The 18,021-nt window shown below is 44.9% G+C and overlaps 1 protein-coding gene across 3 annotated transcripts in view; it reads right to left on the bottom strand.

The window, feature by feature from the left end:
- The window catches only part of LOC136002273 (phospholipid-transporting ATPase FetA-like), a 77,334-nt gene that overhangs the window by 47,763 nt on the left and 11,550 nt on the right, over nucleotides 1-18,021 (bottom strand). For all 3 annotated transcript variants that reach the window (XM_065657173.1, XM_065657172.1, XM_065657174.1), the window contains exon 3: nucleotides 10,882-10,940. In XM_065657173.1, coding sequence (XP_065513245.1) covers nucleotides 10,882-10,940 — 59 coding nt within the window. The remainder of the gene's footprint in view (nucleotides 1-10,881; nucleotides 10,941-18,021) is intronic.

Genomic DNA, 18,021 nt, shown 5'->3' with positions numbered 1-18,021 from the left:
ACACAGTCATGCCAAGCCTGGATAAACAGACAGAATTCCTCTCAGAATTGGTGAAAACGTGATGTTCAGTTTGTGCTAGTGGAACTGCAGGTAGATACAGGTACATGCAGTTGCTCACAGAGATGCACCTTTCCTTTATTAGTCTCTCCATTTACATGATGCACAGATAGAATTAAAAACTGTAACCAAGACACAAGTAAAACATTTCACTGGTACCGTCTACAAAGCCGTGTTAGAAAATGCATGCAAGGTCAATTATCTGTAACTTGTCTGAGACTTTGACATACCATTTGGCTGAACAACCACACAGGAGCTGTAGGTTCTCTCAGGAGCATAACATGACATTATTATTTTCAGCTGATTCAGCAGCCTCTGAACTCAGCAACTTGGAGCAGTGGCTTGTTTCTATTCCACAAAGATTCCATGAATGCGGTGTTGTGCAAACAGCCAGTAATACAGGCACTCACCATTTCAGTAAGCAAGTTGCAGCTTTGTTCCCTATTTCCAGTTTCCTTTTCTAATTGCAGATGGCCCCTCCAGCCACAAACAATGGCTGCTGCCCCATCTGTCTTCTTCAAAACAGAGAAAGACTCAGGCTCAAGATTACAGAACCGGGTATTTTCTTCCTGGAAGATCAGAGCTCTCTGGTCTGATTCTTGCCGCCTAATAGATGGGCTCTATCCATCAATACACCAGTTGGGGCTCTCTCTTCAGTATTTAGGTGTGCTAGACTTAGACTTTCTTTTTATATGAATTCTACCAAGTACTCATCCACGTTTAGTCCTGGAACCACGTATGCCATCTGTTGCCAGCACATCTAAAATTTCCTCCTCAGAAGTTCTCCAGAAGACACATATTAACCCTCTCCCAAGGGACCTAAGGTGTGACAGCACAAGGAGGCAGAGGTTACACAGTGCACCTTCATTCGGTAATAGATTTACTGGTTCAATGGGATAGAAAATGGCAATTATAGTATTCTAATAACCTTTATATATGGCTACACTGGAGGGAGTACAGAAGCAACCAATTATGATCACAGGCTACTCCAATCCATGCATTAATCCAAGATCTTGACTTCTAAACTGACACACATCTTCAGGTTTCTACCACTAAACCCATTATTTAAGATCACCACCTTAAGGTGTGTATGGGGAAAGCTATTCTGTAAGGTGTATATGGGGAACTATTCCATTTTAGGCAGTTACTGGATTTCTGGCTATGTCCAGACACAAAGTGCAGCAATGTTCTTCAGCATTAACATCATGTTTATCCCTTGTACAATCCAATGAATAAGTCTCTAAAAGAGCAGAGATGGAAATGCCCTTCATGGAAGAGTTAGCCAAATCGTCCTATTGATTGCACTCCAGCAAGAAAATGAGTTTATCAGTGATCAACATAGAAACAATATTGCCTGTCTCCTGACATCATGTAGCCATCTCTGGGTGTGGTTAACTCTGTCTGTGATCTAAATGCCACGATACATGATTAAATTTAGTTTATTTCAAAATTCCTCACCATGGAATATGTGTTTCATACAGGCTCCACAGACACTGCTAAAACAGAAGAAATGGAATAACAACATCCTCTACAAACCCAACATACAGAGAATTAAATTACTTGCTTGACAAGTCTGTGTCCACCAGACACAGAGTTTGACAGACATTTTAATAAAACCTGGATCTAAAGATGTTCCCTGACTACTAATCTAAAGAAAAACATCACAGCCGCTTACTGGAAAGAAAAAAAAAAAAAGACAGTGGCTGCAGGAAAAAGTAAGGGGACACAACCTTTGTGCATCGACAGATTTCGGAGAGTCACATACGACATGGGAAAAACTACTCAGTAAACACATGAAGTTTATAGAACGTGACCTGCAAAAATCTCAGAGAAGAATATGAAAAGAAACGGAGTGGTTTATTTCAATTCCTGCCTTCTATTTCTGTCCATTAATTACGTCAGGAAAACCACTGAATGAATCAAAGCCATTCATTTTGTTTCCTATTGCCATTAGGCATGGTAAAAAAACCCAGACATAACAAATTCAAATGCTCAACTGCAGAAATCTGGACATCCAAAATTTTCCCCATAGTAGTTCAGGATCGTGATATTGTTTGGCACACACTGTCTTTTGTGACACTTTGACACCACAGACCTCAAAGTAAAGAGAGAGAGTATTGTAGTGGATCTGCTCATTGTTCTAAAATCTGTAATTAAAACTAAGCACCAGAAAAAAGAACTCCTCATAATCACTATGAATATTTCTAGCTTAACAAGCAATTTGTTCATGGCCCTTGGGAACTAAGGGAATATCAATATTAAATGATCAAAACAAACTAGGGAAAACTTCAGCCTTTACAATTCAAAGCTCTGCATTCCCACATCAAGGATACAGCTGAAGCTCTGTGTAAGGCTTAATTTATCTTTTCATGCAGTACACCAAGGCTGTATGCTTTGACTGGTCAGGCTCTCAGTTGACTGCAGAGAAATCTCAGTTGGCCTCTGCTCTTGATCTTATCCTATTCTGTGACGCTTAACACCGTCACACCCTGTACTGGAACCTGACTTTGGGATGGGAGGAGTACTACAGGAACCTGCAGCACCACAGTGTGTTAAACAGTCCAATGCAGCCATCATTTTATAAGCAATACCTCTAAAGCATCATCCTCTTACCTTCCCCGTGCCCTGCCTTCAGTGAAGGAGACTCCCATAAGGGAAAACTGATGGATCGGAAATGTCTTTGAAGCAGCAATTAAGTATTAAGAGGCCTTACAGGAGGTTCTGGTTCTCCTATAGATTTATAAAAATCAAACACCTAAGAAAAGCAACTCTATGGGCTGGGCACAGAGATGGGAACTGGGAGCTTCACACTTACTTCCAAGTCTGCCATAGACTTCTGGTTGATGGTGGGCAGCTTCTGCATGCACCTGTGTCCTAAATGAACAGGCTCAAGCGTGGGTACCCACCGCCAGCCTCGAGCTCCCCAGATGCGAAGCTTGACACGAGAGCAATGTTGTCTGTGGGTGAGGGATTATTGTCATCTGCTCTTTTCAGGGGCTAGATTCACACCTCCTGGAGGTGTGACTCCATCGAAATGCTGTCCCCAAGAATAGTGCTCATCGCACCACAGTTACACAAGTCTAGATCTGGCAGATGAACTGTTACTTTGGGGGTGTTCTCAGAAGCCTGGCTGTGACGTCCAACTGTGGGCAAATGCTCAGCAGATGGCTCCTACCTTTGGTCGCTGAGCAAACAAATGGTCTCCTTGCCATAAAAGTCACTGGAAATAAGAGAAATTGCTGCTTTTGTGACTAGATTACAGACGATAAAGGGTGATAACCAGAAAAGACAGAGTATGGCAGGATATTGACCACCTGCATTCACACCCCTGTCTCAGTGACAATAGCTTCTAGCAGCTGGACAACCTGCGTCAAAGCAAATCCTAGAAAAGCCTTGGCTGTCACGCAAGGAGGTGCTGTGCCACGAGACCTGGAAATTTCACTGGTGCCTATGTAGCACAAGGTACAGACCAATGAAACAGCCGAGAAGCAGAAATGGCTTTCCTGGGTGCTTTGATAAAGCCTTGCAAGGAGACAGCAGGAGCACAATTCGATGGCACTTTGTTTAAATGCAGCAGTGCAATTTGAAAGCACGTGGCTGCCAGATGCAGAAACGTTACCATAGAGCTGTGTATGTGCTCAAGGACATACTTAATAAACACTCGTAACAACGCATGCGATACCAGGGAGCCTTTCTTTCCATAGGGCGTACAGAGTAGCCAGACTACATCAGTTTTAAGCTTGCCAGGTTCACTGCCTAATTCCTGAGAGTGATCGGGAGTCACAACTCAACACAAGACTGAGAAAGGCCAACAGGATGCTGGTCGGTCTCATTTGGTCTCTTCAAAAATCTCATCCTGACTGTCAGAAGTAAAAGACAGGCTAAACACCTGAAATAAAAGGATCTATATCTAACCCAAACTTCTATTTTTTTGTTTTCTTTATTTCTTTTTTTCTTTTTAACAGTTTTTAGGATTTCTTACACATGTAGCTCCTCAACAGCCTCCTGACAGAAATAACAAAGTGAGTTCTAGGATCCCATCACACATTGGGTATTCCAGGAAAACCTCTAGGAACATGTGGTCACTGGCTGTGTTTTCCTATGCTGTTCCTTGTGCTTGGACTCATCCCACTACAGAGCTGTGAATCCGTGTAACATTACTGTGATGAGTGTCCTCGTCATGGTGGTGCAGAGGAGGACGTGGAGGCAGATGGAGCTGGCATGGCTTGATGACCTTATGCCTTCGCTTACGGACAGGCCAATGCATGGGATCTAAAGGTCTTGTCTCTTATTTATCTCCTTTGACTATGTTGCTTTCTCCTTCCACTCAGCTCAGTACCTGAAGCTGCTGCCAGGCAGGGAGGAGAAGTGAAGGGGAAGGCAGAGCACTGCCAAGAGGTGCAGAGGGCCAAACTCCAAACCACCATACCCTACTCGTTAAGGTCTCACATAGTCAGACTCCCAACCAGTATAGCAGTAGTTTTGTCTCCGTGAGGTTTAAGGTAAGATGAAGAGTGAAGGACTCAGTCTGAAGAGAGTCTATGAACTTCACTGCAGCTCATGTCTGGCACAGCTCAGCCTTTCTGGGCCTGTCAGGGCCCTAATATGCCTTAATGGCCTTGACCTCACCTGGAGCTTCCACCCACAGCCCCTGCCCAGGGCTCAGGAGCTCCACCTAAGCCCAGCCCTGGGCCTTCAGTCCTCACCTGAGCCACATTGTAGGAATATCAGTCTCCAGCCTAACATTTGTCCCAGTCTCCCAGACAGACCTAGCCATCTCTGCCTCCTGGGTGGACCTTGAACATGTGGTGCAGTCTGTCTCCCACTGCCCCTGACTAGGCTCCCTAGATGGACCCTGGACCTGGTTCATGACCTCACCTTGTTTGGGATGGCCAGGATGGGCCTCATTAGTAGCATCCTGCCCTGTCCCCCAACCAGATGCTGCAGAACTGCGTCCTGGTCAGTGAGGACATTGCTTGCACTGGGGTCACTCTCAGCTCCCAACTCATCCCCTCTCATAGGGCAGCCCTGCTCTGGCTGCTACTTGACAGTGTCTCAGCTAGTCTTTGGGTGAATCCAGCTAAGACCTTCCTAAATGCAAAAGGAGCAGCTATACTTTCAGGGGCTACTCAGACCACTCTTCACATGATCAGACAACACTTAATTCAGCCTTGAGTGTGATGAACATTGGGCAATATTTGCAGGTTCATATGGGAAGAGAGGGCAGCTGTTGCTACCACCTTGACCACATTGCCAAGGTCCTTGAGAATAAGCCACCAGGCATCCTTTTCAGATCAAAGCATGCAAGAAGAGGCGGTGGAGCAGAGCTTGATCCCAATACCTTCTCCACGATTAATTTCAAAAGAGGTAAGAACCCAGCTGCTGATTCAGCCCAGGTGGAGGTGTATTTGCCATAGGAGATTTTATAAATATCTCAGGGGTGGATGTCAAGAGAATGGGACCAGACTGCTTTCAGTGGTGCCCAACGATAGGATGAGGGGCAATGGGCATAGACTGAAGCACAGGAGGTTCCATCTGAATATGAGGAGAAACTTCTTTACTTTGAGGGTGCCAGAGCACTGGACCAGGCTGCCCTGAGAGGTTGTGGAGTCTCCTTCTCTGGAGACATTCAAACCCATCTGGACACATTCCTGTGCGATCTGCTCTGGTGAACCTGCTTTAGCAGGTGGTTTGGACTAGATGATCTCCAGAGGTCTCTTCCAACCCCAACCATTCTGTGATTCATAAGATTTATACATCCCTCCTCTTTCACTACAGTTTACCAGGTGACCAGGGAGAACAAAAGCAGAGTCCAGGCAGCCTCCTCACTGCTGGCCCTGCAGAAAGGATGCTGGTTTGACCCTAGATCCTGATCCAAGATGAAATTTGTCGTTGACTCATGGGCCCTGCATTTCCTCTCCTATTGTCTGAAAGCCAATTTCAAAGTTGTTTTCGCAGCCCTTTGTGACGTCCCAGTGCAGCTGTGCTAAATTCCAACATGAAAGTGAAGAAATAAAAGGGAATTGGGATCAGAGCAAACATTAAAAGCCTTCAGAAGAGATTTTCTTCTGTAGAGTGTCGATAGACAGAGAGCCCGTCATGGTGGACTCACACAGGTCAGTCCCCTCTGCAACTGCGCTGGGGACAGTGCAGACAGACTGGGGACAGTGCATTCAGATTGAATAGCCTCAGATAAGAACATTGATCAAAGCCTTTAAATCTTGCTGGACCACATCTGGCACCCTGCATTTCACTTTATTTCAGGCAGATCTCTCACCGAAGTCAGGAAGGATCTTTCTGTCTGCAGTGTGAATAAACACAGGATTAGGACTTCACTTTTCATTTTTACAGGTCTATATTGAGTCCATTTTTGTGCTGCACTAAGTGCCATTGCATGCCACTCATTCACACTTGGTTTCTGAGTCATTCCTAACTAATTTTGTGAGCTGGTGGGTAGTACATACCTTCACACTCAGCCCTTCCAGTCAACTACACAGCACTTTGTTTTAAAGTTTATTTTTCTAAGCAACTGTGGTTTTGCTGTGCAGGATAAGGCCAAGGATATCTGGGGCTGCACTAGTTTGAGAGCTCTAGTTTCAGATTCAGTCTTCACACCAAGTCCAAATAAATCTTGACCTACCCAAGCATTGCCATTGCTTGAAGCTTCTGCTCTCAACCACGGGCACCTCCTATTATTTAACGGCAGCAAAAATCATCAGAAGACAGGTAAGAGGCTTCTTAAGACAAGAGGCACTTCCCTTGTCCTCATATCAGTCTGTACTGTCTCTGCTCATGGAGATGAAGGAGACCATCCCAATCTTCCAGCCCACTGAAAAGAAGCTGCCAAATTAATGTATACTGTGACTAAGTTATAAAAGATGTACCCCTCATTAACCAATTGACATGAGATAAATGCTTTCTGACCACCTGCAAAACAAGGCGATATTTTTCAAGTTTTAGATCCCTCTGCATGATAAGGGCGAGACAGAAGATTAAGTAATACACTGTTTAGAAGCAGAGTGCTTAGTTTATATTTAACTAATAATTAATAGATGTAAGTAAGAAACTAAACAATTATAACAAACATCATCAATTATTTCCTAGTATAGATGTATTGTGTGTCAAAATTTTCAAAAATTGTAATGCATATGTAATAATTATGTGAAAATAAACAACACAAGAGCATCCAGTCTTTGGAGCACCTATGGAGGATGATCCCGAGAGCTCTCCAGCGTTGTCAATAAATAATGCTGCCTAACAGTATAATTGACTCCGCTGTTAAGTTTATTTCTCCGTTTCACCACCGCATAACACATATGCCCACAAGACACATTCAGTTCTTCTCCTGAAACTGCCTCTCTGCCTCACTGCGGAGTCCCTGTGTTAAGGAGATTTCCACTATGTGCAGCTCCTACCCGCCTTTTATCCCCATGCTACCCATCAGTCCAGCCTGCTGCACTGTCCAACCCTTTTGCCCAGCGGGTGCTCAGCTGAAGAGGCTCCATGGCTGGAGCAGCATGGAAGGGACAATCTGCACCTTGGCTTCTCGCGTATTTGCTGATGAGCTCTGGGAGGGAATTTGCCCTCCAAGGTCTCCTGCAAGTCCAAGTGTGATGGATCTGGACATGTCCTTGCACGCATTGGCAGACACAGCTTTCCACACTGCAGCGTCAGGTTCTTGCAAAGCTGGTTTGAGCATATTTGTGAGTCTTGCTTCATACCAGGAGGGCCAGCTTTCAGCAGCTGCCAGAGCTTATGTCAGACTCCACACACAATAGAGTTTACAAGTTTTTTTCAGCTTCTCTCGTCTCCCTTCATAGATATCCTGTAGACTTTGCACCGGGAAGGGGTGATAACCACCAGCTATTCAGTGACAACACACCCACCTCCAACTGTACTTTCCCACTTCCCTGTTCTCACTGAAACTGACCAAGGACAAAGCATCTCTGTACTTTTTATCTATGCCTACATAATCGAAACCCTCTTTTTAGTGAAAGGCTTGAACTTTCACAACAGCTGCAACATACAGCAGCAGTAAGGCAATACACTACACTCCCATTTGCATTTCCCTTTCTTTTCCTTACTGGCCTTTCTCAGCAACTGCTTCACCCTACAGAAACATTTACCGCCTCACCTAGCTTTGTTACAAGAACTTGTTCTATAGGTCTTATAGCTAACATGGCTTTAAGTTACCAAGTGAAGTAAACCTCACTTCTGCAGCTTTCACTGTCTAAAGTACTTTCTAAGCTTTGTTATATTACAGGCTTTTCTTCCAGTTTCTGCCCAGTGTCCCTTTTACCTGGCTGGAACAGCTATTGGTGCAACCTTCCTTGTGCCTCAGGCTAAGACAGGATTCCTGTGCACGAGGACAAGGACTAAAAGTCCTCTCTGTGGGACTGAGAGCTGGAGGATGGCTATTACCCTCCTGGCTCTAAAAAGATGTAAATTATAATGTGGCTGCCCGTGTTTGCCAATATTCATGTCCCAAAGAGCTGAGCACCACAATGAAGCACAGGCAGTCCAAACGCTTCTGTTGTTTGCTTGTACACAGGTCCAATTAAATACATGAGGGTTGTAAGTTGTCTTGAGGGAGGACTATGGTTGCAAGAGACAGAAATTACTGTGTTCAGAAAATGTCAGCATGCTGAGAGACAACTGAGCCTCATAGCTGCTGTGCCTGAGCAACCATGGGCAGGCTCCTCTGTTTGGATAGTCTTGGTTCCCCTAGACCACATCCTAGTGCTTAGCAGTGCAACCCCAATGTTCAGAGAAACCTGGACATGAGGAAGGGGCCCAGATTTGACCTTTGCAGTGGACTACAGGACTGGAAGGTCTAACTTTCAGAAGGATCACGCATATGTGGATGGGAGGGCACCACGAGACTTTCTCCCTTTTTGGCATCTCCAGATGCACCCAGAAATCTATAACATAGGATCTGAAGTAACTTATGAGCAAGGTTAAGCCCTTTTATACACCATGGTAATGTGGGTTTAATAAATTGAACTTTTACCAGTACTTATTGGAAATTAGCAGCCCAGGAATAACGTGAAGCCCTGTACAGTTAGGGCAGCGCCTGCATCACCACTTGAGGCCTTTTAGTACCTGACCAGCCACTCACCACTTCAAGGGTTGGCTCCTTCTGGACAGTTTTCTAGATTTCATAAGCCTCAGTGCACACCAGACTCCAGAAATCATGAGCCACAGCTGACTAAAATGAGAGCTAGGATTACTGAAACTCACTGCCAAGTTTTAACAGATTATATTGAGCTGGCTTTTTGGCTGCCTTTATTTTCATACCTAATCAGGAGACTCTTACGGAAACCCTCCAGAGGTCCCACAGTCTTCTCCTTAATTTTGGTTATTTGCAAATCCTTGGGCATGCAAGCAATCAACGGGAAAACAGAGACATCCAAAGTCAGCCTTACAAATGGCTTTTCACAGAAATAGGCTCAGAACCACATGTGTTGCTTGTTCTTTCTACCCTGACACCATTTTACATCTCCCTCCTGCTTTCCTGCCCCGCTGCTGCACATAGTCTACGTTACAATCATTCAGTGAAAGATCACAAATCTGTACATAGTGGCAATACCCACACCAGTACTCTATTGGCAGGGTTCTGTGCAAACCAAATGCACATTCCCAGTCTCAAATCACCAGGCTTGATAAGGCTTTTGTGCTGCATAGTCCTTTACGTATACTTACTACAGTGCATTCATATTCAGGACACATGCAGCAGTTCTGTACCAAGGAAGTCTCTAACCTGTGTTGGTTAATTCATGGATGAAAAGTGACCACTGAAAACCATCCAGTTCATGTTGCCAGCAGATCAGCTTCATTAACATCCTTAGTCAAAGCTGTTGGCAAGTCAGACTTTTTATCTCAGAAGAAATTACAATGTTCTGAAATGTTGACTTTTTCCAATTCTTACCAAGAAAATACTTGTGAAGTTCCTGAACCAAAACATGGTTCAAAGGAGCTCCTGAGTAAAACTGAAGGATGAATTTTACCACTGGAATTCAGATATGCAGAGGAAAAAAATGCACAAAACTAATTTTGATATCAGCTGGCAGCTGCAAATGCTTTGAAGGAATGGAGCTTCAGGCTTGCCTCAAGAAGGAGATGACCCTGCAGCCAGGCACTACAGGTCTAGCAACTGAGCCACATCTCCTCTGCACACAGCATCAGCAAATGGTCCATGAGCTTTGGAAATGAAGCTTCTCAAGGAGCTGCCTGGCACCGCAGCTTGGCAGACCTGGGTCACAGCCAGCCCATGTCATAGTGCTCCTTCGAGTCACAGATTTCAGGGCACGACGTGAACCTAAGTATGCTGTTAAGGAGCTGGAAATAAAGCTGGCAGGAAGCCACAAAGGCCAGATCGAAAACCTTCCTGCCAGAGAGGATTTCGCTGCAAGAGCTGAGGAACTGACACATTTCCTTTCATGTTTTTCTTTAAATGAAGACACGTTTCCAACATCAAACTCCCCCCAAGGTTCCGTTATTGAAAGGCCTTGAAGCCTGATCCTGAAAAAGCTTTGAGTCACAAATAATTTTCTGGAAGTGTGAGAAGTCACTGCATTCACTCTTCCAGCATCAGATCTCCTTCAACTGCCCGTTTGCAGGGTTGACTCCAAAGGCAGAGCTGCCCATGGCTGACTCAGCAATGAACCATCTCTGGTGGTTCATCTGGCACATTCTTGCCTTGTTTGCAGCGTCATAGCTAGCATCCAGTCATGTCACCGCCTTGAAACAACACGCAAGATATGAAGCAGATGCAGCTGCATCTGTGACAACATCTGCATGAAAAAACATATGCTGGTTACTTACAGCATATTCAAACTGCAGATTAAAATCCCGGTTGTTTGCTTGAAGTTGTCTCTCTTCCTCTGTAAAGAAGAGAAAATGTGTCAGATATGCTTGAAGGTAAGCAGAGTCAATGTAGACATGAGTGAAGCATCAGGAAAACCAAGCAGAGCTGCTAAAAGACAATGTCACCAGGTATCTGTGCTCTGTGCAACCACCCCATGTCAGGGAACTGAGAAGGTTGGTGATGACACTGATAGAGCAGCACTGTGGACTGGTACCACAGCACTCTAAGCCCATACTCTGATTCTCCTCTGCACACATCCCACTGCAATGCCACCACTGGTTTTACAGGTTGTTCACCTTCTCCTGGGTAAGAATTAATGCTTCACTAGCGGTACTCACTATTCCAACCCTGCTCCATCTCTTCTCCCTGAACCCTCTGAGGCTGTTGCCATCAGTCTACAGTTAGTGACCTTCCTCCAGTACAAGTACATCTCATAGCATCATCCCACAGATGAGACATCACCACAAGAGCTATTGTGAAATCAAAACCTACTGGAAGGATTTCAAAAAGTCATCATATCTATCCTCCACCTCAAGACATGGTCATGCCTGTCATTCCCAATAAATGTCCTACAAAGCTCCAGTGATGACTGTTCCTTAGACTGCCTACTCCAGGACTGCAGTGTCCTTCTGCTGGGGGAGTTTTTCCCCATTATCTGACATAAAACTCATTAATTCAATTTAAACAAATTATATCTTCTCCCGGGATGGTCAACAGTGCTCTTCTGCTCCCCCTTGGTTCCTTGTTCTATTTGCCAAAGACGCAGAGCACATTATGCATTGAAGGCTGTTATGCCTTACTGTAGTCTTCTATTCCCGAGAATAAGCAACTCCAGTTTCTTCAGTCATTTCTTATGGGTCAATCTGTCAGAAATAACATCACTCTTGCTGCTCTCCAGTGGGGTTCCCAGCTAGTTCACCTCATTCTGGTCACACAGTGGCCAAAATGGGCCACAGTTTGCAGCTGAGGCCTTACCAAAGCTGGCCAGAGGGCAAGGGACACTCCATCTGTCTTGTAGACAATGCATATTTGACATGGGAATTCACCTAGAAGTAATTTAAAATAGTATCCTTATGCACCACCAGCATGCAGCTGATGGCATTCCAGAATATGATCCATTTTGGCAGATCCTTTCTGGCAGAGCCTATGCCTCATCAGGCAATGCAAATCTTCCATTTGTGCCTGCTGAACTGCATCCAAATTTTTTCAGACTATTTCTCCAACTAGTCAATTCTAATCCTATCTTTTAGTGTGCTTGTAGCTCTTGCCAGCGTGGTGCCATTTGCAGATTTACTAAGTGTGCTCTCTATTCTGCCAGCCAAGACATAGAAAAAAATATTGAATACCAGACTCAGGATACATCCATCATGAATCTCTCAAGTTCCATAATCAGTCATTGATGACTATTGTCAGTGTATTTTTTTTTCTGAAAAGTTTGGCACTCACTGTGTGGTGATTTTATCTTGAATGTGTATCTCCAGTTTACTTGTAAAAATGCCATAAATGACAGTCAAGATACCTGGCAGTTATCTAAAGCTAATTCACAAGCCCTCTGGCTACCACTAATACAGAATTAAGTTTGGTTTGATGCAGTTTTTCAGGACTGCTGACTGTTAATCATTTCCTCCCCCACACACACACTTCTAGTTGCTTCGAAGTGGTTTGTTGGAATGTTCAACCTTTACCCAAGTAGAGAAGCCAATATATCTATAATCGCTCAGCTTTTCATTTCCCCCTGTTTCAAGATAGATGTTATGCTTGCTCTTTTCCCAGTTTTCTGAACTTTGCCTGTCTGTGCACTAGAAACTCTCAAAGGCAGCATTGCCTCAGGACATGGTCTACTTTACCTAGCCAACCCATTCCCTCTCTATTCCAGCCCCAAACCTCCCCCCTTCTCCTCTGTTTCTGGCAACTGTTACGTTAGATGTCTAAAGCAAAACAAACAAACAACAACAAAAAATATTTCTTAACATTATTTGCTAGGCTTTTTTCACTGAGTAGCAGACATAAACTTTGATCTCCCTCTTACTAGAATGGTTACAGAACCCCAGAGATCCCAGCTCTTACAGAACAACTTTCAATGCCCTTTACATCCTCAACAGCTTTTTCTGTCATTTCACTTACCCTTCCGAGCCCTTCCCTGAAAGATGGTAACTTGTATCTGTGCCCTTAATATCAACTATTTAAGGAAACGACAGCTCTGCTTAATTCTTCCTCCACCCCAGATTTTTTTCCCATGAGATCTCAGTTACTAGTTCTTCATATTTACTGAAGATTTCCTTCTTAAAGTCCATTTTAAACACTTTGCTATTGTCACTTTTTCCTAAGTATCATACCGTCATTTCATAACCATTCCTGTTTACACTCCCTCCTGCTTTCCTACGACCAATTTGCTCCTCCCTGTTGGAGGGAATCAGTTCTGAAACAGCCTCCTCTCTAGCTCCAAAAAATTACCAACCTCTGCACCAAAGCCCTGTGCCAGCAGAACAGGTCATGTTCCCCTGCACTCGTCTCTGTCTCTGCATAACTAGAATTCTTCATTTACCACCATGCTCTGCCTCTCAGAAAACTATGTACTATTTTTTCACAAAAGACTGCCCTCCTCAGTTTGCTGTGCCTGTGATGTTTACCCTTGTAGCATTATTCAGAGATCTGCGATTTGTTCATCTCTTTCTTCATGCTGGATCTCAGAGCATATGGACATACAAGGAAAACCTCTGATACCCTTCCAGAAAAAGCTTTATTCTTTTCTATTAATATTCCAGCCTCATGAGTTATCTCAGCACGTGCCTAGTATACCTATTAAATGACGAGTTAAGACATCTAGTTCTTCCTGTTTATTCACTCTGGCATTAGCAAGCGTCTGAGCTATTTAGTGCATTGAACTGCTATCCTTCCTCCTTTTCCTCCAATAACCCTATAAATAACACAGCCTCCCTAATTTTTATCCCTTCTTCAGATCACCTCTTTCTTTTTTTTTTTTTTGTCTCTGCAGGTTGTTTTCATCAAGCCCTCTAATTAATTACTAATTTAAAGCTATGTTAGCAGGTAAATGTGCTTTTTACTTTCTTTAGGCACATCTAGATGTGTGAGACATTTCCAAGTCAGCTGCCATCTGCTCCTACTGGGTGATTCAGACCAACACAGAGGCTTCATTCAAGACCCTCAAAGTGCTTAATCCTTCACTGCTTTCCTTGGACACATTTTTCTATTATTTTACAATGGAGAGAACAATATAAAGAGAGATCAGAGTAACTTGTCTGGCTTCCCAGAGTAAAACAGAAGCAGAGCTCAAGAGGTCCAGGCTTGCAGGGCTTCAGCTATTGTGTTATGTGCCCCTTCAGGAATTTTCCTAAGAGCAACCAGTATTATCAAAGCAGATGAAAGATAAATCTATTTGTTAAAAACAGAACTTCCCAACACTTGCACGTTTCCTCCCATACAGCAAGCACTAGTCTGATCCCCTCCCCAGAGGCTACAGGTCTAGTCCTGGAACAAATGCCACCAAAAAAACATAAACAGCTTTAATGTAAAGAGGAATAGATGACACAGCTTGAAAATCTACGAGGCTACAGAAGCACGTTTGCAGAGCCCGTGCTGGTCCTGGGAAGACCATGTGCTCATGTGGAGCAGCACAGGCAAGCCAAAGACCTGTGGTGACCCTGAAATGAAAGGCTGAGCGCTCACAGGGGACCACACTGTCCATGCTGCTCACAGCCAGCAGGTCTACCCAGCTGCCTTGCCAGAAGGACCTACAGAAACGCATGGTGGATGGGAGAGATACTGAACTGCTAATCTGGGCTGGAGCCCTTCGGGTATATATTCCCTTGCCAGAACTTTCACACAGGGCACACAACAGAGACTCAGGGTCACATGGCAGCTTCTGAGAGGCTCTAAAGTCCTCAGTGACTTTCCATCTTTTGTAGGCAGGGCAGCCCTTGAGGAGACTGCATGCAGAAACAGAAATTCAAGTGCTGCTGGCAGTCGCTGGAGGTTCCGTGAGCTCTTTTGGTCTTCCCAGGGCTCGTGGCGGGTGTGAGGAACTGTCCCCCTTCCTCAGCCTGTCCCCCAGGGTCTGTACAGCTGGGGAGGAGGCATTTAAAACATGCATTTGAATTCAAGGATCTGAAATGCTGCTAGAAAGAAACCGTGCATGTACCTGCTGCGGCGAGGAAAAGAGCCCGGCTTCCCACCGCAGTGAGGGATGCACTCTGCACGAGGAGCGGCTTTTATGAGAGACTCACAAACAGCTGCAAAATGCTTCGAGATGGCACAAAAACATGAAGCAGTGGGACATGAAACAAAAACAGCAAATTAAACTCACTCCAGGCATTGCTCTCCTGTGCCTGGTTGTATGGTACCCAGGGGCAGGTTTTCTAGGACAACCCTCTTCTGAAGGCTCCAAATAGCCATGAACCTGGTTCAAAACTGAATGGAAAGCCTCTGTCCTGCCGTAGCCACCTGTGCCTCTCAGAGGTGGTGTCTCTAAAGGCTAAAATATGAGGCTAATTTCTATAGTAAGAATTTCATTTTTTTTACTGGATGACAGCCAATACCTCTGGATAAAGCAAGAACAACCACAAGGAATTGCAAAGGGTGCCTCATCCAACAACGTCAGCAAACAGAACTTTCTGTGCTCTGGCTACACCAAAAGAGAACCACCACTGACCACATGCACAGGGCAACACTGCTCTGGTGGTTTTATTTTTACCAACAGAGAACTGTGAGGTCCTACTGCTGTGCCTCCTACACCCAGCAGTTCCCAACTATCACAGACCAGGCAACTCTTATTTGTTTCTGGAACTGTTTGGACAGAAATGAAGCCTCCTGGGTGATCACAATAAACAAAAAGTTAGGGATTGACAAGCATTACACCAGCTTCACCTTGAAACCACAACTCAGAGTATTCCGGCTGTAGATCCAAGCATGCATGTCTTATCATGCCCTGTTGATTCTGAAAGCATTGAGGAGAAAGGGAGGGGAAACCTGAAGGGCTATCAGATGAGAAGTATTTAATTTCTGAAAACTTTTTTGTATCTCTAAGCAACTCAAACTTTCTGCTTCTGCAAACTGCAGTCACAAATCACTGGAAAAAAGGAATGGGATTTGTACTCCAAGTTATCATTTCACTGCCACCGAAAACTATTTAAAATTATTCATCAGTGGAAACTCAGCGTACATAAATATGGCTTAGTGCCCAGTTCTTGGTCTAACCACTGAGACCAAGTCACTGGGAAAGTGGATGTTTTCTCAGGCAGACCGATTTAGGAGCTAAACCACAGAATAACATCTGTATTTAATAAAATTAAACCCATGCCAAAATTCAGCTATAAATGTAACTGGCCAGCCCACCAGCCTCCTCCATTTAGGACTGCTGCACGGAAAAGTCCTGCATAAGGTTACATTCAAGATCTGGTCAGACAGCCTGGAAATTTTTTTCTGGTTTATGCTAAGCAGTGTATGCCAAGAGCAGTGCTTTCAATAGGCTATTGGAAAAGTTTTGTAGATATTATGTCTTGTGGCTCCAAGAAACAGGTTTGAGATCTGCCTGGTTTTGCCAAGTCATACACAAACTAGGGCCTGATACCTCATGCATGAAATGAACACAGCCCAATTAGGGGAGTGTCAGCTTAACTAAGCCTGACAACAGAACAGAGACAACATAAACTCTGTAAAAATAATGATCTCTACTCCACCCTTTATACAAGCGACCTCAAGAGCATGAATGCTGCTCTGGACCAGCTATGAAGAGTGGTATTCAGGAGGTGGATCCTGGCTTCCCTTGCAGAGTGGCTCTCAGCAAAGCTACTAACCTCACTAATACCAAGCCATGAAAGCTGTGACATGGTTATTCTGCTCCCAAGGGCACGAATCTGACCTTCCTGAGACCGTAATTCAGTTTGCCCCTGCAAGAGGCTATAAGCAGTCTCAGAACCTCCACCAGCCACAGCGCGTTGTTTTGTTTCAGATCTCATAATGCGCCTCCTTCCACTGTGTCCCATCTCCCTCCTACTTTTGTTGACTCTACTTTTGGGCACCCCATCATCACTGTGGGACAGCTTTGGTATCACGTTTCAGTGACAGCACAAATGCCACCCAGGAGATCTCCCATCTCTTCACAGGCAGAGAAATCCCACCCCTTATTTCTGGTGTTTGCTGAACTGTTACTTCGTGTGCACAAGTAACTGAAACCTGTCATGGTCAGATCCTCTATCCTTCCCTCAAAAAAGAGAATTACACTGTGCACTGAAAGGCAACTCCATGGGAGAGGGCAAGGTAACTAAAATCTTTGCTCCCGGGGAGGTTATTCTACAAGCTAACAGCCAAAATCTCCTTGCACCATAAAACAATCATGAGAAATGAAGGAACCATACAACGAGTTTCTCCATTGCAGGCACTGTACCGGGGCAGAGTTGCCAGCGGAACAGGATTATTTTTTACAGCAGCGATATCACAGTATTTCACATTCATAATACAGCAGCGCCTTGCTGGGGTCAGAGCTGCACCCAGCGAACTCTGCCCAAAACCAAAGCCAGGGATTTTTACCCAACAAGCTCAACATTTAACATGGATCAGAGGATACGTGGGTGAAGGGAAGAGCCACACCACAGGTCTGAGGCACACTGGTTGAATATCTACAATTCACGGCCAGCCTGGGGCACAGAGAAAAGCCGAACTCTCATTACCCGAGTTCCAGGCTAACGCTGTGACCTGCCTGGTGCCGGCGTGCCAGCTGCTCCGTGGCACGAAACCCAAGCCCATCGCTGCCCTGAACCGCAGCCAGAGCCCAGCAGGGCGCAGCCGGCGTGGCCGGGGCAGCAGCAGCGGTGAGAACCCGCTGGGATGGAAACGGGGAAGGGGAAGGTCACAGCCAAGCCCTGCTCGCAGCAGGAACATGCCCAGCTGCCTGGCAAACAAACGTGGTTTGTTTGGTTTTTTTTAATTATTATTGACTCAAAGGAGGGCCTCTCCAGGGCTCCATGTTACAAAACTGCAGATTTTTGGTGTGGAGATGCTCTCTCTTCTGTGGAGCCCCTCTGGCTGCTGTGGCTGGAGAGGATTTATGCTGGCAATCACACGCATTTTCATCTCTGAAA

This window comes from Caloenas nicobarica, chromosome Z, assembly GCF_036013445.1.
Source record: "Caloenas nicobarica isolate bCalNic1 chromosome Z, bCalNic1.hap1, whole genome shotgun sequence".
In the NCBI taxonomy this organism is placed as follows: domain Eukaryota; kingdom Metazoa; phylum Chordata; class Aves; order Columbiformes; family Columbidae; genus Caloenas; species Caloenas nicobarica.
This window is presented reverse-complemented; position numbering and strand designations above follow the sequence as displayed.